The sequence below is a fragment of the Piliocolobus tephrosceles genome, chromosome 9 (assembly GCF_002776525.5).
Source record: "Piliocolobus tephrosceles isolate RC106 chromosome 9, ASM277652v3, whole genome shotgun sequence".
Lineage (NCBI taxonomy): Eukaryota > Metazoa > Chordata > Mammalia > Primates > Cercopithecidae > Piliocolobus > Piliocolobus tephrosceles.
In genome coordinates this window covers 117,430,378-117,455,324 of record NC_045442.1, presented here as the reverse complement: position 1 = coordinate 117,455,324, position 24,947 = coordinate 117,430,378, and the positions used below count along the sequence as shown (strand labels likewise).

General features: G+C 44.1%; 1 protein-coding gene across 1 annotated transcript in view; it reads right to left on the bottom strand.

Annotated features, from left to right (window-relative positions):
- Nucleotides 1-24,723, bottom strand: part of FRMD4A (FERM domain containing 4A) — a 333,243-nt gene extending 308,520 nt beyond the window's left edge. Inside the window, exon 1 of the mRNA XM_026454815.1 lies at nucleotides 24,011-24,723. Within this exon, the coding sequence (XP_026310600.1) occupies nucleotides 24,011-24,154 (144 nt within the window). The 5' untranslated portion in view covers nucleotides 24,155-24,723. The remainder of the gene's footprint in view (nucleotides 1-24,010) is intronic.
- Nucleotides 24,724-24,947: the final 224 nt, after the last annotated feature.

Here is a 24,947-nt window from a genome sequence, read left to right as displayed (position 1 = left end):
CCACCACACCCAGCTAATTTTTGTATTTTTAGTAGAGACAGGGTTTCACTATGTTGGTCAGGATGGTCTCGATCTCTTGATATCGTGATCTGCCCGCCTCAGCCTCCCAAAGTGTTGGGATTACAGGTGTGAGCCACCACGCCCGGCCAAGAGGATTTTTAATAAGTTAAAATGCAAACAATTTATTTGATCATTCAAATATTATGGCATTTGCAATCATGTTCAAGCCACCTAAAGTATGGGCAGTTGTGAGTGCTTAGGAACTGGAGTTTGTTTATTTTCATTGTTGATTAAATCTTTTATGGAATAAATACAATTCAACACATGCCACTAGATGCTCTTCAGTGACTATGTAACCACTTGTAAAGGCCTTTCACTTTCAAGATCGATAAACTCAGTAAAGGCAGGTTCTGCTATTGACAATCAGGGTGAAAGACGTTGTTGGCCCTGGTATGGGTGAATTTGTGAGAGGAGCTCCCAAGTTCTAGGTTCTAGTGATTAAAAACAAAAAACAAACAAACAAACAAACAAACAAAAAAGCAATAGGATGGGGTAATGAGAGGTTTTCTACTTGCATTTTATAAAAGTTAACTTTTCAAGTACAGCTTTGCTTACTTACACGAAGTTTAGTTCACACGGGAATTTATACATGACTTCAAGTTGAGTTTTCTTTTAGTATTCATCTTCCAGATTTGGGAAATACATGATGGATCCGAAAAACTCACATCTAGGGCCATACTTAATCAAAAAGAACTCTGGGGATATTATGTTCTTATAGTTCCACATACTGAAGAACAGAATTGATATTGCCAAGACTTTTCAAAAGCTTGATATTACTTGCATTTTGTAAGACCCTTTACAACTTACAAAGCAATTCCAAAAACTTTTAGTCTTCACATCAATACTATTGGATAGATTTTATAAATCCTTACTTTATAGATGAGGACACTTAGACCCAGAGTGTGTAAGGGACATCGCAAGTCACACAGTTAATAAATGCTACCAAGTTGACACTGGAACCTAGGTTTTCTGGCAAGGCTCAAGCTGCACCCTAAACCATGGAGATTTCTCAGCGTCTTGTTTCAGAAGCACTGGGGTATGGAAAGCAGCACTCACATCTGTGTGTTTTTCTTTTTGGAATGCATGAAATAAGATGTTAGTCATTTTCCATGTCATCAAGAATCAACACTTCTTATGAGAGATCACAACATCTCAGAAAATGTTTCTTTCATTAGCCACGTTACTGACTTACTTCACAACTCTTTGTTGGGGAAGGAGTCTTTGGGGTTAATTTGGTCTGACCTTAGCCAATGTTAGAATTCTCCTCCACCCACAGCTGGTCCTGTGGAGATGAAAAACATGCACACACCCTAAAATCCTGTCCCAGATGAGTAGCTTCAGGGGATGCTAAATTCCCAGGCAGGCGGAGGCAAAAAAGAAAGGGACATTTGGCCTTTGCCATGGTGACTAAATTTTACTGATGTTTCAGTGTGATGTTATTTCTGGCATCGTCTTGATCTGTAACTCAAGACTGGTTTTAACTTGGGAATGTCTGAATCTTCACAGATTTCATTTCTGTCTTATCTCCTCCACTGAAATTCAACTAATTTAACACTGTGTTGATCTAGCACTGGAGGGGATAGAAAAATAAGTAAGACCTAATCTTCCCACTAAAGGTGCCTACGATAGGGTAGGAGATACAAGACATGATGTAAATAATTGTAAAAAAAAAATGCCACGACAAGGCAGAATGGACCAGGTAGGATAACAGAGGGAGCAAGTGAGGTGGGGACTTAACATTTCCTGGAGGAATCTGCCTTTCCAGCCTCTCTCTCTTCCACTCTCCCCTTTACTCGCTATTCCCTAGCCACACTGTCTTCCCTCTCTTCCTACCATGTGCCACATTCGTTTCTGCCTCACGACATTTGCATGCTGTATTCCCTTTTCCCTCTGTTCTTTCCAGAGAATTTTGCTTGGCTCATTCTTTTTCCTCATTTGGGTTTCAGCTCAGATGTCATCATGTCAGGAAGTCCTTCCCGATGACCTTATCCTGCTTATTTGTTTATCTTCTCTCTTGCCCAGGAGAATGGAAGAAGCTTCCCTTATATTTGGGAGTTGTAGATAAGCTAAGACAAAAATATAACACTGCTCAAAAAATACTGAGATTCGAAGGGAGTAGAGAGAGAGAAGAGGACAAGACTGAGAATTCCTCTTTGGGTGTATCCATTTAGGTGGGATGAGGAGCAAGAGAAACTAGCAATGGGAAGGCTCAGAGAAGGAGGAAGAGGGGCAGGCTAGGGCAGGGAGAGAGAAGCCAAGGGTGCTGGGAGATTCCACAGAAGGAGGTGATCAAAGTGACAGAAACATTGAGGCAGATGGGGCAATGGCACTGGGTGTGACAACGGAATGGCCATTGGTGATCTTTCAGGGAAGGAGGGACAGCAGGAGCAGAAGTCAAGGTTATGAGGCATATAGAGTGGGTAGTGAGGACGCGGGGCTCCAGGAAGAGTGTGTTGCACCTGACAGCTAGCAAGGAAGGAAGGAGAGAGGTAGTGCGCCATCTTGGGATCGTAGCAGGCTTGAGAGAACATATTTTCTAAGATTGATGGGAAGATCTAAGTATGAATGCAGACTCAGAGGAAAACTACAGAGGGAGATATTGAAGATGAAGGAAGTGGGGAAAGTTGAAAGAGAAAGCTACTGAAAGAGGTGGAGCAGAAAGGATGGAGAGTACAGATGAAGGGATCCAACCAGCCATGTTTCGGGGAGGTGTGCTGATCGACAGGACAAATGTTAACATGATCAGGTATTACAATCTAAAATTTTGGCTGGGCATGGTGGCTCACACCTGTAATCCCAGCACTTTGGGAGGCTGAGGTGGGTGGATCACCTGAGGTCTGGAGTTCAAGATGAGCCTGGCCAACATGGTGAAACCCCATCTCTACTGAAAACACAAAGTTAGCTGGGCCTGGTGGTGGGTGCCTGTAATCCCAGCTACTCGGGTGGCTGAGGCAGGAGAATCGCTTGAACCCGGGAGGCGGAGTTTGCAGTGAGCTGAGACTGCATTACTGCACTGCAGCCTGGGCTACAGAGTAAGATTCCGTGTCTAATAATAATGATAATAAAATAAATAAAACAATCTAATATTTTACAGAGAAGTGGTTGGCGCAAAGTATCTGTTCTCTTTGCTTTTTCAAGTTTTGAAGTTCTTTTCTTAAGAAGTTCTTTAAGATATTCATCTTAAATTGGGAAGTGGCTTGCTTTAGAGCCAATTAAATCCAGTTTAATTTAAAATCTCAAAGATGAAGGAAGTATGACTTTTTTCATGATGCATGTGGTTTTTTTTTCCTTTCTTTGCTCTTTTTTTCTGATTTTTCTAGTAATATATGCTCATTTTTTTTTTCCTTTTTTTTAAAAAATGGAGTGGCTGGCTGGGCACAGTGACTCATGTCTGTAATCTCAGCACTTTGGGAGACTGAGGCAGGACAACTGTTTGAGGCTAGGAGTTCAAGACTAGCCTGGGATACACAGCAAGACCCTATCTCTACAAAAAAAATTTAAAAAAATGAGCCAGGCGTGGTCCCAGTAGCTTGGGAGGCTGAGGATAGAGGATCACTTGAGCCCAGGAGTTGGAGGCTGCAGTGAGCTAAGATGGCACCACTACATTCCAGCTCAAGTGACAGAGTGAGACCCTGTGGCTAAAAAAGAAAACAACAACAAAAAAGGAAACACCAAAAAGTGTAAGGAATTTAAAATGTTCCTGTAATTCCTACCCCAAAATAACTGCTATACGGCAAAGAGCACAAATTCTAGAAGCATGATGGTCCAAATCTGGCTCTGTCACTTCTTACGGAGGGGTAGTTGCAAATTACGTAAACCTTATTTTTAAATTTTTATTTACTTATTTATTTTTTAAGATGGAGTCTCACTCTGTTACCCAGGCTGGAGTACAGTGGCATTATCTCAGCTCATTGCAACCTCTGCCTCCTGGGCTCAAGCGATTCTCCTGCCTCGGCCTCCCAAGTAGCTGGGACTACAGGTGACTGCCACCAAGCCTGGCTAAATTTTTTTGTATTTTTAATAGAGACAGGGTTTTGCCATGTTGGCCAGGCTGGTCTACGAACTCCCGACCTCAGGTGATCCACCCACCTCAGCCTCCCGATGTGCTGGAATTACAAGGTGTGAGCTAACCCGCCCGGCCCAAATTATGGAACCTTTAAAGTTCAGGAGTTCTCTTCTGTAGGATGAGGATGGTGGTCATAGCTACTGCCTCACACCAAATGATGTGAGGACTAAATTATCTCCAGAACCTGTAGCCCATATGGGAAGTACTCAAAGGCCCCTGCTTCTACGAGAATGCTGTTTCCCCCCCCGTCTCTTTCGTATAGATGCTCTTCCCCTTGTGAAACTGAGGTTGCTTTGTATGAACAGTTTTGTGTCCTGTTTTTGTTCTCACCTACGCTTAGCTTGTGAACATTTTCCCATAACATCTACATTTCCCTTTTTATTCTAAAGGGAGCTATGGCACGATGCCCCCAAGAAAGTGATAACCACATACCACAGTCCCCCATTATCTAGAGTTTTGCTTTCCAAGGCTTTAGTTAACCATGGTCAACAGAGGTCCAAAGATGGTCAATGGGAAATTCCAGAAGTAATAATTCATAAGTTTTAAATTGCATGTCATTCTGAATAGCATGAAAATATCTCACACCCTCCCACTCCATCCCTCCTGGGACATGGAGCCCCCCTTTGTCTAGCTCCTGCTGTCCACATTTCTCACTCACTAGTCGCCTGGTAGCCATCCTGGTTCCCAGATCGACTGTCTTGAGATCATAGTGCTTGTATTCAAGTCACTCTTATTTTACCTAATAGTATGAAGCACAAAAGCGATGAACGTGGCATATTGTTAGAATTGTTGTATTAGTTATAAGGGTTAATCTCTTACTATGCCTAATTTATAAATGAGACTTTATCCAAAGTAATGTATATATAGTATATATAGGGTTTAGTACTATTCGAGGTTTCAGGCACCCACTGAGGGTCTTGGAAGGGATCCCCCAAGGATAAGGGTGGACAACTGCATATTGTCATTACTCTTACAGTATCAATTATTTTTACCTTTTTTAAAGTTTAAGAACTCAGCATCATCATCATCATCATACTGGAAGTTCACTTTACAAAGAACCATCATAGGATAGCAGTCGGTACTTATTTCTTCTCTACAAAAACAAATCACAAGCAAAAACCAGGATCCAGCCCTGCGCTAGGACATCAGGGCAGAAACAGACCAAAGCCTGCACAGTGTTCACTGCTCCATTTAGTCTTTGCTGCTTCTCTACAGGTTGGGTTGTGTTTGTAAAGAAATAAACAAAAGGAGAGTCCCTCTTTCTAATCAGTTTCCTATTGCACTCGGTGGCTATATTAGTCTATTCTCACACTGCGGATAAAGACATACCTGAGACTGGGTAATTTATAAAGAAAAAGAGATGTAATGGGTTCACAGTTTCACGTGTCCGGGAAGGCCTCACAATCATGGTGGAATGCAAAAGGCATGTCTTACATGGCGGCAGGCAAGAGAGCGTATGTGCAGGGGAACTCCCCTTTATAAAACCATCAGATCTCCTGAAACTTATCCACTATGATGAGAACAGCATGGGAAAGACCCGCCCACATGATTCAGTAACCTCCCAACCGGGTCCCTCTCATGACATATGGGAATTGTGGGAGCTACAATCCAAGATGAGATTTGGATGGGGACACAGCCAAACCCAATCAGTGACTCCAGTGGCCCAAGTCATGGGAAGGGGAAATGAGATGAGAAATTCCCCTTCTAGAACCATCAGAGCCCTGCAGACCCTGGTGTCACCATCCACGCATGGCAGCACTGCCCCATGTTCTGTGGCTGGCAGCCTGTGCGAGCTACTGGGATCATCATAGCTCTGCCAAGGTAGTACCTGGAGTTCATCTCAGATCCACTGACTGGGGTTCAAAACCCCGTACCAAACCCTTTCAGAGTGCTGGTGTTCAATGCAGGGTCTTCCCTCAAAACCCTCTCGTTACACTTTTAACTTGCAATAGATTGTAAGTGGGCTAGTAATCATCGGTACATTATCTTTAAAAGCAACTTGGATTTTCTTCTAATAAAAGACATTCACTTCATTTATTTTAGCCATGGACACAATTTTCTTTCTTAGGGCCAATTTTTTCAAATGTCACAGACTACTAACAAAGCATACATCATATTCAATTGTCTATGGTAAGGTAGTCTTCCAACTCTTCCAACCCCATGTTAATAATTCTGCTTTTTTTTTTTTTTTTTTTTGAGACAGAGTGTCACTCTGTCACCCAGGCTGGAGTGCAGTGGCTCAATCTCAGCTCACTGTAGCCTCCGACTCCTGGGTTCAAACGATTCTTGTAGCTCAGCCTCCGCAGTAGCTGGGACTACAGGTGCTCACCATCATGCCCAGCTAATTTTTGTATTTTTAGTAGAGATAGGGTTTCGCCATGTTGGCCAGGCTGGTCTTGAACTCCTGACCTCAAGTTATCTGCTTGCCTCAGCCTCCCATAGTGTTGGGATTACAGGTGTTAGCCACTATGCTTGGCCTAATTCTGCTCTTAAATGCCATTTGATGATGGGTGATCCATCGTACTCCTAATCCAAGTCACTGAAGTATCTGGTGGCTGTGTGGACTACCAATACAGCAGGGTGGAGAAGATCCCCTCTGGCCCTGGGCACTTCTTTTCTGCAGATGAGCTGCAATACTAGTCCTAGTCCTCAGGCCTTTGCATGTGGCTAGAAACCAACCCTTGAAGTCTGGGGCTACAGTTCCCTCCTTAATTAAAAACACATTGTAATACCAGAAGTGGCGCCTGATGGCAAACTTATTTGCCAACGTGGAGCCAGTGTCCTGCCGGGGTCTACTTTGTTTTGGAATTTGTAGCATATTAAAGGCCCTAAAGGGAAACTGTGTTCCATATGTGGAGATAACCAGCCTTCCAGAAAAACACAGTGAGAAGAAAGGTGGGGCTGAGGGGAAGAGAAGGACTTTATTAGAATACAGAAAGCAGCATGTATGAGGAATATTCCGGTATTTTCTGGTTTCTCCCATTCTTGGTTTGAAATTGATTATGCATGTGAAAAACATCCAGGTGGCTTTTATTTTACACCCTTTCAAATTCATCTCTAAAGTTGTTGCAAAGGGATCTTCCAAGAAAGGCGGATTCCCAGGAGTACTTCAACACTGAGTGAAATATTAATAATGAAATACTACCATTATGGAGCACCTTGTTTGTGCTATACAGTGTGCTGAGTGATTTAGGTAGAATTTTTTTTTTGACAGTCTCACTCTGTCACTGTGTCACCTTGGTTCACTGCAACTCTGCCTCCCAGGTTCAAGTGATTCTCGTGCCTCAGCCTCCTGAGTAGCTGGGACTGCAGGCATGAGCCACCACACCCAGCCCATTTTGTATTTTTAGTAGACATGGGGTTTTGCCATATTGGCCAGGCTGGTCTTGAACTCCTGACCTCAAGTGATCTGCCTGGCTCGGCCTCCCAAAGTGCTGGGATTACAGGCATGAGTCACTATGTCCAACCTTATGTAGGTTCTTCATCTTTAAGACAACCCTAGAAGAAACTGATTCTGACCCCGTTTAACAGAAGACAAAACTGAGGCTCAGGACGACAAAGTTGCTTGCCAAGTCCATGCACGGGCAAATGGTGGAGCTGGAGTATGGACCTGTGTCAGTCTGACACTGAAGTCACCAAAACTCATCTTGCGTATGCCATGATGCTAATCTAAAATTTCTAGCAAAGGGAAAATAAAATAATTGTGGATGTATGACTGTGTATTTTTCTGAGCGGCAGAGAAAACTGTTAGTTTACTAGACAATTAGCAGTGAGTACTAAGATTCAAATGAATCAACTTGAATTTTCCAGCAGCATTAAGATTTCATAAAACAGCAAGAGGTTAGATGAGAAAACGAAACAAATGGGCTACTCCCCGGTGTTGGCCCTTAGCAAAATCCTGGGAAGGGGGAAAGTGTAGATGCTGAGCATTTTTGAAAACTGAGATTCACAATAAGTTCCACATTTGTTCTGATCCTCCCTCCAGCCCCCACACTGGGCAATTCCTCAAGGCCTGAGAACTGGGTGTCTGCTTGTCCAGAACATTCTCGTTAAATAATTGGCTTAGAAAGTCGTGAAAGGCGTCAGTGGCTCTGAACCACAGGGAAACCCAAACAGTTTATGAAGAACAAGATCAGCCCGCCTTCTAGTGGATGGCCCTGACTCAGCAGAGCTGTGTGTGAAAAGGCAAAGCTGGCCTTGAAGCTGAAACTTTCAACAAACAGGCAGATACCTTAGGGAGGCTACAGTGCCCCAGTGTTTATATTTCTGCATCTAACCCCTCCTTTTTGCTTTTTTTCTGAGACTGTTTCACTCTCGTTGCCCAGACTGGAGTGTAGTGGTGTAATCTGGGCTCACTGCAGTCTCTGCCTCCCGGATTCAAACAAGTCTCTTGCCTCAGCCTCCCGTCTAGCTGGGACTACAGGCATGCGCCACCATGCCTGGCTAAATTTTGTATTTTTAATAGAGATGGGGTTTCACCACGTTGACCAGGCTGGTCTCGAACTTCTGACCTCAGGTGATCCACCCGCCTCAGCCTCCCAAAGTGCTGGGATTACAGCCGTGAGCCACCGTGCCTGGCCACACCCCTCCTTTTTGATTAGCACTGTATCATAAACAGAGTCCAGAGAAAAAGGAGGAAGAGTAAAAATCCTCCTTCGATGGGGAAAGCACAGTGTCTCAGGATTTAGAATCTAGCTGGGAACTGGGAATCTTTGGTATTATTTCTGCAAGCAATATGAATTCATAGGGTTGAACAAATTGCTAGCCCTTTTTGCATTTTCAGTTTTCCGTTCCATTTATTCTTTATTGTGTCCTTGTATCTTTTTGGCCCCTAAAACTTGCTCACTCACTCCTTTTCTTTCTCTCTGTTTGACTGTAAGCCACTTAGAAAGTTAATTACATATGGCGACTAGGAATCCACCATTCTTTTCCCCACACTTTTCCTTTTGCTTGCCTTTTTTTCTTTTTCTGAAAACCGTCCCCTCTGTAAGAGCCTATATAAAGCCTGCCTGTTCTTCAACTTCCTCCCTAGATCCTGCTCTCAGCACGGCTTGCCTCTTCCTCTGAAATCCAGTGGTATTTCTTGTCAGAATTATCTCACCTGGCCCCTATACGCTACTGCAGTACATTGCTAGTTATCTCTTCCCTACTTACGTGACTGATTTACCCAGCTATTCTGAAAGTTACAGCAAAGACTGTATCCTATCCTTTTGTGTTTCTCTCTCGGTATCAGCACACCAACTGGCTTCTAACTCATTAAAGGTTGTGTGATTGGAATGTAAAACAGTCGCGTGAACAACAGCCATGACCACCTTTTACGGAATGCTTACTTTTTTTTTTTTTCACTCTTATTCCCCGGGCTGGAGTGCAGTGGCACTATCTTGGCTCACTGCAACCTCTACCTCCCGGGTTCAAGCGATTCTCCTGCCTCAGCCTCCCGAGTAGCTGGGATTACAGGCATGCACCACCATGCTAATTTTATATTTTTAGTAGAGATGGCGTTTTTCCATGTTGGTCAGGCTGGTCTTGAATTCCTGACCTCAGGTGATCCACCTGCCTCGGCCTCCCACAATGCTGGGATTACAGGAGTGAGCCTCCGTGTCCGGCCCGGAATGCTTATTGTCTGTCAGAATGATGCTAAGAGCTTTACGTACAATATCCCATTCATCACAACAAAATGTTGAGGTCTTATTATCCCCATTTTACAGCAAAGCAAGCTGAAGTTACATAGCAGGATCGTGAACACACAGCTAGTAGCTGCTGAAACTAAGATTCACCTTCTATGGGCCGTGGTAGCTCATGCCTATAATCTCAGCACTTTGGGAGGCCAAGGCAGGCAGACCACTTGAGGCCAGGAGTTTGAGACCAGCCTGGCCAACATGATGAAACCCTGTCTCTACTAAAAATACAAAAATTAGCCGGACGTGGTGGTGCACACCTGTGGTCCCAGCCACTTAGGAGGCTGAGGCAGGAGAATCACTTGAACCTGGGAGGTGGAGGTTGCAGTGAGCTGAGATCAAACCACTGCACTCCAGCCTGGGCGACAGAGCAAGACTCTGTCTCAAAAGCAAAACAAAACAAACAACAACAAAACAAAAAACAGAGAAAGATTCAGCTCCAGAGCTATAGTATTCCAGTCACCATGCCTCCCCGTCCCCAATCTATTTGATGACTAAAGTACCAATGAAATGAAAGGAGGATATTTGACGTTCTGAGGAACATGACTGTAGAAATGGTGAACAAGCAACGTCAGCTGAAAGAGGAAGGAGACGATGTGAGGATTCCACAAAAATACCTTGGTAGTCAGCAGGTTTCTCATACTGACCTCCTAGTATGGACAATATTGCCTGGTGCTTGGCAGGACTCTGAACCCTGGACTCTGAAGTCAAACTGGGTTTGAATTCTTCTCTACAATCACTAGTTGAGTGATCTTCGGCAAATGGTTTAAAGCTCCCTGTGACTCAGTTTCCTCATGCATAAAATTGGACAGTAAGATATCCCCTCATCTGGTTGCCTTGAGGATGAAACCTGTACATGTGAAGTGCGTGTGCGTTGAGCATTAAATAAACGTCCGCTGTTATTCATCAAGAACTTCTTAGTCCAAAGCCATAGAATCTGATCTGAAAGGCTAAATGGGCTATTTCACAAGACTTCAGTGAGTGAGCAAGAGCTGTTTTTATCTTTCAATCCCAAACACGACAAAGAAACTGAAGATAGACAGTTTTATACGACAAAAGAAGGCAACCAGCTGACTGTATTTTAAGCATTATCAAATTCGCCAACACGGTGCTGACCTCATCAGGACCGGGACCGACACTGAGAGAGTCTTTGCCCAAATGGCTGCAAGGGTAAGGGAGGGAAAAAGGAAGGAACTCTGGTGGGAGGTGGTTAACACAATGGTAGGTGAACCAGTGTTTCGTACAATTACTACACACAGTGATTAAGAGCCGGCTCAGACCCGGCCTCTCTGTGATCTTGGGGTGTGTGACCAAGCCTCCATTTTCTTATCCATAAAATGGGGTAATTAATCAGTTAATTGGGAGAATTCACATGCATACTAATTGGGAGAATTAGTATGTATGTAAAGCAACTGAAACAGAACTAAATAAACACCATTTGTTTATTCTGCTTTTATTTGTTTGTTTTTGAGATGGAGCCTTGCTCTGTCACCCAGGCTGGAGTGCAGTGGTGTGATCTTGGCTCCCTGCAACCTCCCCTTCCTGGGTTCAAGTGATTCTCCTGCCTCAGCCTCCCAAGTAGCTGGGATTACAGGCACACACCACCATGCCCAGCTAAATTTTTTGCATTTTTAGTAGAGATGGGGTTTCGCCATGTTGGCCAGGCTGGTCTCAAACTCCTGACCTCAGGTGATCCACCCACCTCGGCCTCCCAAAGTGCTGGGATTACAGGCATGAGTCATTGTGCCCAGCCTATTCTGCTTTTTACAATTATAACCAGTCTAGACTGGTAGTTTCTTTGGATGGTTGAGATGTAGTCTTGATGGAAGAGAAGGGATTGCACTGGACTAAGTTAACAATTTTCCCCAGCACTCTATTTTATTCTATGGAATGGCTTAAATATGGGAATTTTATTGGACAGCCTTGGCTGGGATTCTTAGCAATGGGCACTTGCAATTATGAGAATCCCTTCTCAATAAAAGTCCCCTCTCCCTGCAACAATGATAATTAGAGAATGTCTATCCATACTCAAAAGCTGTGAGTGGGCTGCGTGCGGTGGCTCATACCTGTAATCCCAACACTTTGGGAGGCCGAGGCGGGCGGATCAGGAGTTCGAGACCAACCTGGCCAATATGGTGAAACCCTGTCTCTACTAAAAATATAAAAATTAGCCAGGCATGGTGGCACGCACCTGTAGCCCCAGCTACTTAGGAGGCTGAGGCAGAAGAATTGCTTGAACCTGGGAGACAGAGGTTGCAGTGAGCCGAGATTGTGCCACTGCACTCCACTCCAGGTGACAGAGCAAGACTCTGTCTCACAAAAAAAAAAAAAAAAAAAAAAAATCACAGTTTTTTGTTTTTTGTTTTTTTTTTAGATTTGTAATCATCAGGTGACAGGTTCACTATTCTTCAAAGACCTTTTAGAGGAGGGTTTTTTAGATAATGGCCAGGTTGTGTTATGATGGCTGAGCTTATTTTTTCATGGGTTTACCCGCTTCATGAGCTTGGGAGACAAACCAGATATAACACGGTCGTGAAAATGAGGCCACGCCAAGTTCATGCATGTACTCAGTTTCCACCCGGGAGCACTGTGGGAGCTGGCACTTACTGCCCTTCTGCTGCCATTCCTGGATCAGAGCCCTGCAATACTGGGTCAGCTGCAATTTGCCCCCCAGGGCTGAGTATCAACAGGCACTTCCCCTCTCTCTGCAAATGCTTGGGGGCATCCTCGTGCTCTCTATTTGGCCAAGAGAGAACTTGAACCGCAGGTTATTTGGCCCAGACCAGTAGATGCTGTGGAAAAGGCACTGTGGCTGCCCCAGAACAGGGAAATCACAAAATGCTTGCCTTGGGAAGCATAAACAAAGCCGCATGGTGTAGGAGGGGCAGCCCCCGCCTTTGGATCCAGGATTGGAGGGAGGAGAGAATAGAGGCCTTTTTAGATTTCTAGGAACCACTAACAGTGTGAACTTCACTTTTCTATGAGCCCCAGGAGGTATCTGCTACCCAAGACGCCAACGTTGCCTGACTAGAATCTTTGGTGGCAGCTTGTTTCCTGACAAAATTGTTTGTCAAAAGCCTTCATTGAATTTCCTCTGGAAACTTAAAGGAAACTCACCACAGTTATGATAATAGTAACAATCCTACACTTATTTTGGAAATGGACGCTTTAATTTTTTGAGACATTAAGGAATATTGTTCTGTACTCATCATTTCTCAGGTGACACAGAAAGATCAAGCATTTCGAGATTTGCTTTGATTTTGTAGCCCGGGAATAAATTGATAACTGTGGCTAAACATTGATTGGACCTGTACTATTTCTCAGGTTTGGTCTACGTACTTTATATATATAGTCTCATTCATTCCTGAGGATAACACTATGTGGCAAATAATGTTATTGTTATGTTATCGATGAGAGGATTTGGGCTCCAAAGGGGAAGTGATTTGTACTCAGACTTACCCTCTTGGAGTAGGGACTTATATATAATTCATGGACTTCAGGACACGTGCTTCTAATATCATGCTAAGCTGACTGTCTGGGATGGGCTGACTGGCAGCCCAACCCACCTGCACTTCCCAGTCTGTGTGGGAGTTGGGTGTGTGGTCATGTGACCAAGTTCTGGCCAATAAGAAGAAGGGGAGACCCACTTCTTCTTGGTCTGACCCGTAAAAATCTCTCACCAGAGCTCTTCCATTCTCTGCCCTCCTTTTTTTTTTTTTTTTTTTTTTTTTTTTTTTTTAAGTGAAGAGGACACTGAGACCCAGAGGGCAGAGTCACAAGATGACATCGAATGATCCTACGGAAGGCTGTCTACCTACCAGAGCATGTTTAACTTTTTATGAGTAAGAAATACATTTCTCTTGTGTTAAATCACTGAGATTTCCAAGTTACCCACTGCAGAAGCTAAAGTTACTTTAACTGATGACCCCTATGGTAAAAATGGATTGAGCACAGTTAAAACATGATTGTAAGTGGCTCTTTAGCCAGAATTTATGTCTCCTTCCAAATGGTATGCTCTCTCTCAATCTGCAGAGGATGCGGCCACATCTAGGAAATTCTCCTCCAACTTACAAAGATGAGAAAGACACCCCCATATCCTCTTTCCATTTTTCAAAGGGAGTTAACACGACATGAAAATAATCAGATTGCAGGACAGTCATTCACTGGAAACCCATCTGGTGTGGTGATGAGCTCATACCCTTGAGAATGAAGAAAATTTCCATCTGATGCTGGGTGGTGAGGCTTCCAAAACAGACCAGCTGGTTTTCAAAAGGGCCAGTGGTGGGTACGACAGTGCTTAGTAGAGAGGGCCAGTGGCCAAGCTGTATAGGCTACATCATTGTAAATGATTTTAAACACATGATGCTTATTAAATAAGGCCACTGATGGTTCAGAGCTCTTGTCCTCCCATCTGTCACATCAACTTAGGTTTGATACCAAATGTGACTTCTGCCTGTCCACCTCCCACCACCTCAGCCTAGTTAATTCCTACTTATCTTTAAGACCTCTGACCAAATAGTGCCCCTCAAATAGCTTTCCCCAACATCACAGAAAAGGCAAGGTCCCTCTTAGGTTTCCAGGTGCCTTGTCCTCAAAGCATTGACCTCCAATTTTAATTTGACTTGAAACTGTCTAATCATTATATTAATGCTGCTGAGTAAATGATGTTAGATTTCCACCTTTATAAGAATATGCAATCATATATATATATATTTTTTGGTTTACCATTATATCTCTAGAGCTTAGCTCAATGTCTGGCACATAGAGGGTGTTCATTAATTATTTGTTAGATGATTGAACAAAGACATGAATGAATGAATGAATTTACCATTCTACCTCCAGAACTTAGCTCAATGTCTGGTACATAGAGGGTGTTCATTAATTAGTTGTTAGATGAATGAACAAACACATGAATGAATGAATGAATGAATGAATGAATGAATGAATCTTCATTTAATTAATGGAGAAGTAGAGGAACTTAGCCACTCAGCTTCTGCAGCTGCTACTAGCCATCTTCTTCCAAATGACTTTGTTGAAAGAGACTACTCCGAATACACCATTTCTTCTGCAGCTGATCATTGCCCCAGAACAAATGTCTACAGTGTGGCTGTTGAGATCTCTCCCCAGAGGAGACCAGCCACTAACTTCTCTGAGTCTCGTTACAATACTGTTATTTATAAAAATGAAGATGACAGTACTTACCCCAAGGGTACTGAGAATCAAAAATAATAAAATGCATTTGGAAATATACTCTGAACATTTCAAAAAGATATGCATCTATATAGTTTTTTTGGTGTCAAAACTTGTCTCTTACATGATGAAATTTTGAAAAGACACCCATTTGTGAAGACTAGAACCTTTTGAGAATGGTAAGCAAATAGACTCTCTATTTAGTGAAATATGCATTTTTTCAAGGGAATAGCAGAGCAATTAGATTCCTGATCATCTCCAATCAGTTCCACCACAGGAGACTCCAAAACAAACACAATTTAAGTAAAACCCTGGCTGTTCTCCTTCCAGTGGGATTACTATTCCTGAGCTCCACCTAAGTAGACCTTTAGAAGCCCTCAGTGTTCAAAGGTAGTTGGCTATTGATCAAAAGCTCAAATTTTGAGTTGATTCCCACAATGCTTTGGTGGTGGATTAACATATGGCGGGAGAGACAGAACCCAAATTACTGGTGGCTGATGCAAAAACTGGCAGCTAATTGTAAACCTCCAAACAAAGTATTATTTACTCACTGGAACAAAGAAAAGTGCTTTCAAGGAGAATGAAAATATCCCCCATGTCATGTCAGATTCAAGAATATTTTATGAACAAAGTAACAATTGAGCTGCTAGGTTGTTTGCAAATACTATCCACATCAAGGAAGAACCATTTGAAAATGTAAGAAGTGAGAAAAAATATGTTTCTGTGTCAATTTAAGAAAGTACGGTTGCAAACGACAGGGTGAGTGAAATGGAAGCACATCGGTAGAAATGCAAACACATCTTCCTTTACTGACAGGTACCTAGGGCCTTAACGAAAGCCCCCAAAAAAACTAAAAACAAACAAATGTGCAGACTTGACAGAGAAATTTAATAGATTTGCTAAGGTGCAAGCCTCTTTTTTTTTTTTAACCACACATGTAGATCATCAGAGAAAAGGCCAAGCCCACACCATATGTAGGCATTAAATAATATGCAGGGCATCACTCTTTAAAACATACATTGCCATAACGGAATGATGAAAGGGGAACAGCAAAAACAGCAAATTGAGAATCAAAGTCCAACTTTCCACATGTGGAAACGTTTGGTTGGGTCATGGCAGAATCCATCAGTCCCAGATTGGTTGTATGAGTTGTTTGTGAAGATAAAAACGAATCATTGAAAACCCAATCTCATTTTAGAGGAGCTGTTCTTTATTAGGAGAATGGATCATTGATGTCACTATAACTAATCATGTGGACAGTTGATAGAGATGCATTTTCAAAATCATTATTCTAGAATTTCTCCGTTTCAGAAGCATATTTTCTACAAAGAAGAAAACACACAAAGTGTTCTATGTAATTACAAACCCTACTCTAGGTTGGTAGGTGATCTCACATATTAGCTCACTTGTTTTTCTTACAGAGTGTGTGAGAAATTCAGTATCTATAGGTCATTGCAGGCCTGGCTCTGTGGTCTCCAGACAGCCCGTGTTAAAGCATCAGGTTAGAACTGCTATGCAGATTAGGAAAAGGACCCTTCTCAAACTCCTAACACATGGATGTTCACTCTAGCCACTGGTCCATATTTCCTTTCTAGAAGCAGCAGTGATGGGTGAACCACTGATAACTGTAAAACCATGTAACATTCAAGGGCATTCATGCTTGGAGGAAGGTGGGATGTACCCTGTGACCCTCAGCACAGCCATCCCAGAAACAGGGAGAGGAGAGGACCAGGCGTGTTATCTTGTTGGTGCTTTGTCAACAGGCATTAGAAAATAAAAAACAGGAACAAAGTCTACAACTCTGATGACTCTGATGAAGGATGCAGTTTCTACAAATAGACCAAAAAAAAAAAAAAAAGAAAAAAAAAAAGCAAAACAAAACAAAAACACCAAAAAAAAAAAAAAAAAATACAATCCCCCTGCCCATTAACCAACGAATGACTTCCAACTTAAAAAGAAAAATTTAAAACAGGTTTACATATGCCATACATATGTGTTTTACATCTTTGGGGCCAGAAGCAATTTATGGTAAGCCAATAATTCAGATTGTTGGTCTTATTTATTTTGTTTTTCCTATAGTTTTACTGCACAGCCAGGAGCGGTGTGGAGCTGGAGGCAGGGTGGGGGTCGGTGGCGAGGCAATAGAGAGGACAGAACTCGATTTGTCACGAAACTAATGAAGCTTAAACTTCAGGGTTCCTCGTTTCATGGGATCTTGCAAGTCTCTGAGACAATTTCTAGCAAGATGTTCATGCATTCATTGTTTGCAAAACTGAGGTATTTTAATTGTCATCAGTTACAACTAATGCCTCTTTTTTATTTTTTTGAGATGGAGTTTTGCTCTGTCACCAGGCTGGAAGTGGTGCAATGGTGTGATCTCGGCTCACTGCAACCTCTGCCTCCCTGGTTCAAGTGATTCTCCTGCCTCAGCCTCCCACATAGCTGGGCCTACAGGTGCCCACCACCTGGTGGTGCCCACCACGGCCAGCTAATTTTTGTATTTTTAGTAGAGACGGGGTTTCACCATGTTGGCCAGGATGGTCTTGATTTCTTGACCTCATGACCTGCCCACCTCAGCCTCCCAAAGTGCTGGGATTACAGGCATGAGCCACCTCGCCCGGCCAATTAATGCCTCTTTCTATGTTGACTTTCCCCCTCTGTCAAATTTCTTCTTTTGCTCAGGTAACATTGGAATGACCACTGGGCATTTTTTTTTTTTTTTTGAATTCAGCTAAGGAGAAGAATGGTCAGGATAAATTCAGTTTGGGAGTCAGGAATATATGTGAAGTCCACAGACATTGCCATCTGTAATCAAGTTACGGTGAGCTGCACCAGCGTAGAAATGGCTTCCAGCAAGAACCCTCACCCCTAAAAGCCGACTCACCCACGTTGTTCATGAAGGACTAGAGATCTTATCAAGATATGGCTGCATCTTATGGCACCAGGCTGTGAAGGTATGTGGCTAGCAGAAGAGAAAGAAGATTTAAAATGCCAAGAGCCAGAAACCCATCTGTAGAGGAATCTTCCAATCCTCAGACTGATAAGATAGTAAGTGGAGAGTTCCATTCTCATACCTCCTGGTCACAGGCGGAAGTGTTCCCACTGTCAGGAGTATGTTTAATATATAGGACACAGAATTACAAAAGCACTATACAATGTTTTCTTTACTGAAGGAACTAGAATATAATTGGATGTTCCTGCAATCCCTGTGTTTAGACGACATACACCTATAATCTTACTCTCAACAGCATGTTCTGCAATCGATCATATAAAAAGAAACTTGTAAGAAGTCTCCCCAAGTTCTTCAATAATTCTAAACATCTGCACAGTATTTCCAATGACAAGTTATGAACTGGAAAAAAACCTTTCTTTCTTTCAGTAATGAAAGGACAAATTTTGATCAGCCATACCATGGGAAAGACAGACTTAGCTTTCTCTTCTCTCTCTGTAGAAAATGTTATAAAATCATTATCTTGTGAAGAAGAGATCAAAGAGTAGGCAACCAAAATAGGTAGGAAGAAGAGGATAATAGGGATGTTGGTAGGTTAATTAATAAACACACGTTCCTTTTCTGAATTTTGTGATGCTTCTCATAATTGTCAGCTTTCTTACATTTGTAACTTGTGACTTTTTCTTTCATATCTAAGTTTGTATAATTTTGTTTTTTTTTTTTTTTTGAGAGAGAGTTTCGCTCTTGTTGCCCAGATTGGAGTACAGTGGTGCCATCTCGGCTCACTGCAACCTCTCGAACTCCTGACCTCCCGGGTTCAAGCGATTCTCCTGCCTCAGCCTCCTCAGTAGCTGGGATTACAGGTGCCCGCCACCATGCCCGGCTAATTTTTTTGTATTTTTAGTAGAGACAGGGTTTCACCATGTTTGCCAAGCTGGTCTCGAACTCCTGACCTCAGGTGATCTGCCCGTCTTGGCCTCCCAAAGTGTAAGTTTGTATAATTTTTAATGATTTTCCTTTTAAGTCTCCCCTACCCCCAATTACATCAGGTTGGTGCAAAAGTAATTGTGGTTTTTGCTGTAATTAAAAGTAATGGCAAAAACTGCAGTGACTTTTGTACTAACCTAATAGAAGCTGCAGGCCCTACCATTAACCCTGGTTTGGGAGGGTAACGTGATAAAGAAGTCATACGTAAAAGAAGCTTGGAAAAACAAAAGTCCCTGTTGAGAAGAGACTGGAGATGTGCAGGGGGCTGCCACTCACCCACAGCCATGGTTCTGGGAGTGAGATGGAAATCTGGATCGGACAGAAGTTTCCCTCCAGGGTCGGGGCTGAGTGCTGTTCAGAGAAGGGGACCCCTGTGCTGAGTAGCACACCACAGCCACATCCTGCCTCTGCGTGTGACCTGGAGTGATCACATTCTTTCTCATGATAATAAAAACAGAAGTCATTATACGAAAAATATACTTGCACACGCATGTTTATAGCAGGACAATTTGCAATTGTGAAAATGTGGAACCAACCCAAATGCCCATCAATCAATGAGTGGATAAAGAAACTGTGGTATATACATATGATGGAATGTTACTTAGCCATAAAAAGGAATGAATTAACGGCATTCTCAGCGATCTGGATGAGACTGAAGACTATTATTCTAAGTGAAGTAACTCGGGAATGGAAAACCAAACATCGTGTGTTCTCACTCATGAGTGGGAGCTAAGCTATGAGGATGCAAAGGCATAAGAATGACCAATGGACTTTGGGGACTCGGGGAAATGGGAAGTAGGTGAAGGATAATAGACTACAAATTGGGTGCAGTGTATACTGCTTGGGTGAGGGGTGCACCGAAATCTCATAAACCACCAGTAAAGAACTTACTCATATAACTAACACCACGTGTTCCCCAATAACCTATGGAAATAAGAAATTAAAACAAAACAAACCAAACAAACAAAAAAACAGCTAACATGGGTTGGTTGCCTCAGATAGGCCAAGCCATGGGCTTAATTTGAATGATCTGAGTCAGTCCTCATGGTCGTCTTGTCAAGTCATTGCCACACCCTCGTTTGTCAGGTGCCACATACGACTTTTTGTCCTCTGTCATTAGTTCCTGCTAACATCAGGAATCACGTGTTAAGAATACAGATTGTGTAGGCTGAGCGCAGTGGCTCACCGCTATAATCCCAGCACTTTGGGAGGATGGCACCGGCTGGTGACTTGAGCTCAGGAGTTTGAGACCAGTCTGGACAACATGGCGAAACCCCATCTTTACAAAAAATATGAAAATTAGCTGGGCGTGGTGGCGCATGCCTGTGGCCAAAACTCTTTGGCAGGCTGAGGTAGAAGATCCCTAGAGCCCAGGAGGTTGAGGTTGCAGTGAGCCACGATTGCACCACTGCACTTCAGCGGGGGTGCTTATGACGTTTTATACATATTTAAAGCGTCTCCCCAGTGATCCTGATGCTGCCTTTTACTGTGTGCAGAATGAGGCCCCTTCAGCTCAGTCACTCCAGGTGGACAGCACGTTAGAATCAAAAACCCTTAGACCATCCCAACAACTAAGCCCCGATCAACTAAATCAGAACAGCTGGGAGTCAGGACTGAGTATGGGTGTTTTTAAAAAGTTCCCCAGCTGAACTCATCCAGAGCCATCAGCCATCGCCTTAGCCAATGGAGACACCGCAAACTACAAAAAAGTACTGCTTAAAAAAAAATACATTAAAATGGCCATTAATCACCATATCACTAATAAATAGATACACTGAAGATGAGTCTTTCCCAAGATCAAAAACAGCAAAAATACAATATTTCAACAAAAGCAACAACATTTCCCATTTGTATGTTTTTTAGTCTTTGCGACACACTTTCACATCCATCGCTTATTTTATTTTTTTGAGACGGAGTCTCGCTCTTCTCACCCAGGCTGGAGTGCAATGGCCCGATCTCAGCTCACCGCAACCTCCACCTCCCGGGTTCAAGCGATTCTCCTGCCTCAGCCTCCCAAGTACCTGGGATTACAAGCATGTGACACTATGCCCGACTAGTTTTTTGTATTTTTAGTAGAGATGGGGTTTCTCCATGTTGGTCAGGCTGGTTTTAAACTCACGACCTCAGGTGATCCGCCCGCGTTGGCCTCCTAAAGTGCTAGGATTACAGGCGTGAGCCACTGCACCCGGCTCCATCGCTTGCTTGAGCCCTACAACGCTATGAAGCTATCATTCCCATTCTGTAATGGAGAAAGCAAAGGCTAGGATGACTAACAGATTTTTTTGGGGGGGGGGACAGTGAAGTTTTTCCTGAGCAAAGGTAGCTGCTCTCTGCACTTTTCTCAAAGCCTCTATTTGTTGAAATGCAATTCTCGTGTTCTTGGCTCTTTCCTGTGAGACTGTGAAGAATGGGAAACGGCCTGTGTATCATTGCAGATGTGCCTTTAAAGCACCCCTGCTGGACAGTAGAAAGGAGGGCTAGAGAAGGTAAATGCTGACCGTGGGCTGGTAATCTTAGACCTCCTGCAGACCACCCCAGCCTGGTCTTGTTCTGGGCCGCCTCTTCTTTTCCCGGCCCCCTCGGCCTGGCTCTGCAGGCTGCTAACGGGTCCTTGTCCACCGAGCCTCCCAGGTTGGTGAATTGGTTTAGACTTGCCATCCTGGCTGCCTTCCAGACCCACCTGTGGGGATTACCTCCCAGATGCCTGGGTTGGCCATGTCTGCCCTCAAGGGCCTGGCTTGGCCAGAGACCACAGAGAAGCACGAGGCATGGTTAGCCTTTTAGTCCCAAACACCCACGACAGGGCCAGGCACCTATCTACTGCTCAGGACCTGTCTGCGGAGTTGAACTGAGTCATGCTTGAGCAGGAAATGTATTCTTTTTCCAGGCCTGGTGGCCAATCATTCAGCACTCTTTTCAGTATACCTAGGACGTTAATGAAAATCCTGAAAAAGTTCCCTGAGGCAGGGCTAGCCCACCCTGCTTAGTTGATTTAAAAGACAAAGAGTGCCAGGTATGGGCGCTGACACCTGTAATCCTAGTGCTTTGGGAGGCTTAGGCAGGAGGATCACTTGAGGACAGGAGTTCAAGACTGGCCTGGCCAACATAGTGAGACCCCCGTCTCTACAAAATTTTTTTTTAAATTAGCTGGTCATGGTGACATGGTCCCAGCTACTTGGGAGGCTGAGGTGGGAGGATCGCCTGAGCCCAGGGAGGTCGAGGCTGCAATGAGTCATGGTTGCACCACTTCACTCCAGCCTGGGTGACAGAGCAATACCCTGTTCCCTCCTCCACCAAAAAAAGAAGGAGATGAAAAGAAAGTGACAGGTGGAGGCCGGAAGCCGGGGCTTCAAAACTCATTTGTAATCACTGCAAAGACAGAATCATCTTGACTACGTAATTACCCCCACATACCCAGCTTGGGGACTTTGACTCTAAATCGCGGTTTCAGAAAAGCTTCAGATGGACAAACCAGCCACATTACTGCTTGAACCTCCCAGCTGGGGATTTTTTCTCCCCCAGGATTCTTTCAGATTCACAACCTGTCATGGGAAATCTTATGTAAAGTTTTCAGATGCTTGTCAAATTTGGAAGGAGTTCTCTGTAAGTTTCTTTTACATATGATCTATGACAGACACACTTGATGTTTAAAGTTTTTAGGTACGTGTCCTTCAAGCACAAGAATTCTAGAAAAGTCTTCAGAAGCCATGTAAAGTGTATACCCCTCGCCTGCCCAGGGACAGGCGAAGAAGCAGGAGCAGGGGTCCTGGGGGGCTGTGCCCATCTGTGAAATCAACCTGACACCCTCAGGCACATCTTCCAGGAAGCCTCCCTTTCCTGAAGGTCCACACATTCCAGGAGGAGGGGTGGAGCGAGGGGACGGGTGGTTTAGCCAGTGCGGTTTATCAAGGGATTATAGACCACCAAATTACACCTAAAAATACGAAGGCCAGCTGTGCATGCTGGGTTACAAGTATTGTCACGAGCCAGCTCATAGAGGGAGGGCCAAAACCACTCAAGTCGACTTAATGAAATAAACTGGGTTACAAACACCCGTCAGAGGAGGAAAAACAAACGACATCCCCCTTCAAGAGCCAGGCCAAGGGACATTCTTTCACTTGCTACACTGCCTGCACCCTCCACTCCCCATGCAATCTGGCTACTCTCAGGCAGGGCTGGGGCTGTCAGGACTGAAGTCTCCGTGGCCAGCAGGGACGTGGCTTAATGCCACCTAACTGGACTCATAGCTGGAGAAGGCAGACACTCTTGTCTCCGCTTTTTGAAGTGCTCTGCACCCACCGCCAGTTAACTGACTCAGAAGTGCCACTCTCTCTCAGGAAAGTTTCTCTCCTTTTCTCATATTTGGGTTGAGAGGTGTGTGTCTGAATCCAGAGGCCACTATGTAAAGGAAAGGAGGCTCAGTGGTGGTACCTGAGGATCTTCCCGCCTTGCCTCCTGCCCCACACACCACACTCCCCTTATCAGCTTGTCACCACCCCCAACACACAGTTACACACACATAGGTACACTCACATACACACGCATGCACACATGCACACACGTGCTCACACACATGCATACTCACAGGCACACATACGTATGCACACGCACGCACACATGCACACACACACACATGCACACACAGTTTGATAAATCATCCGTTGTGAGAGGAGCATGGACTTATGGAAGGAATATCCTTTGCCTTTGCGGCCAGGAAAACTTCGGTTGAAATCACCAGGCTCTGTCTGGGTGACTCTGAACAACTTACATCCTTCTCTGAGTTTCAATAACCTCATCTCAAAATGGTGACAATAATCATCAAGATGGTGACATGGGCACTTCCTCAATCGAGTGGCTTTGAAAGCTGAATTAAATCATGTCTACAGTGCACTTCATGCGGTGCACCGTATGGCACGCTTGACACCTAGATGAGGCTCTGTTCACGTTAACTGCTCCCTGTTAAATGTAACATGCTTCAGAGTCCCGAACGCATGTGACAGTAGCTCATGCCCCCTTCCCCAGCATTCACCGCCACTTTCCCGTGCTTCAAAGAAACGCAAGAGGAGCTTCTGGTCCCACCTGATAGACGGCCCTGGAGATGCACCATGGTGTTAGCATCAGCTGCAGAACTCGAAGGTTACCCCCTTGGCAGGTCCTCAGCGCCCGGCAAGTCAGGTTCCAGCTCCAAGGCGGGTCCTCAGAGCCAAGCAGCCCAGCGGCCATGCCAGTCCCAGACTCTGCCGCCACCCCTCTGGTCCCTGGCCCCACATCCAGGGCTGTGTTCTTTTAGTGACACAAAGTGCCAGTGTCAGTAAGATTTAATCAGGCAAGGAAAAAATGCAGTCCAAATAACTCTGATTCCTCTGACTCTCCTCCCCCTACCTTCCCTCACCACCACCCTCACTAATCCTCAGAGGCTGCTTTCCTTCAAGGATAAGCAAAAGGCTCCGAACTCCCTCCTAAAATGTTTTCTCCCTGTCTCTGGGGACTCACCACGGACAAGGTAAAAATAAACCTCAGCATGCGGATAAGGGCACATCCCTGTTTCTCAGTGCACTGAGGCTGGCTCTTCGGCAGATCAAACCGAACCTAGGGAAGACCTCAGACCCAGAAGCATCACCGAGTCCGGGATCCCCTCCAGGGTAAGAAAGCTAAGAGCAGAGGGCTGCAGCCTTCCATGCAACATTCCCCAGACACCCCATCTCTTTTCTTAACTCTTTACAACTTGGAGAACCCACGAGCTTCCACATGGTCAAGCAAAAAGTCCCATTCTGTAGCAGCACTGGAGAAATTGCTACTTTTGTGGGCAATTTGTAAAAAGCCAGGCATTTTCCTTGGAAGCGTCCCAAGTTTAGACTGGGATTGAAATGGCTGGAAAGAACACTTTTCTGATGGATTTCATACCAACATCCAAGATTTGGAGGAAAGCAGGGAAAAGGAGGTAAAGTCAAGCTATCCTGTTTTGTTTTTTTTTCTCATGATGGGTTACTTCCTATAAACGGTCTTGCTACATTGG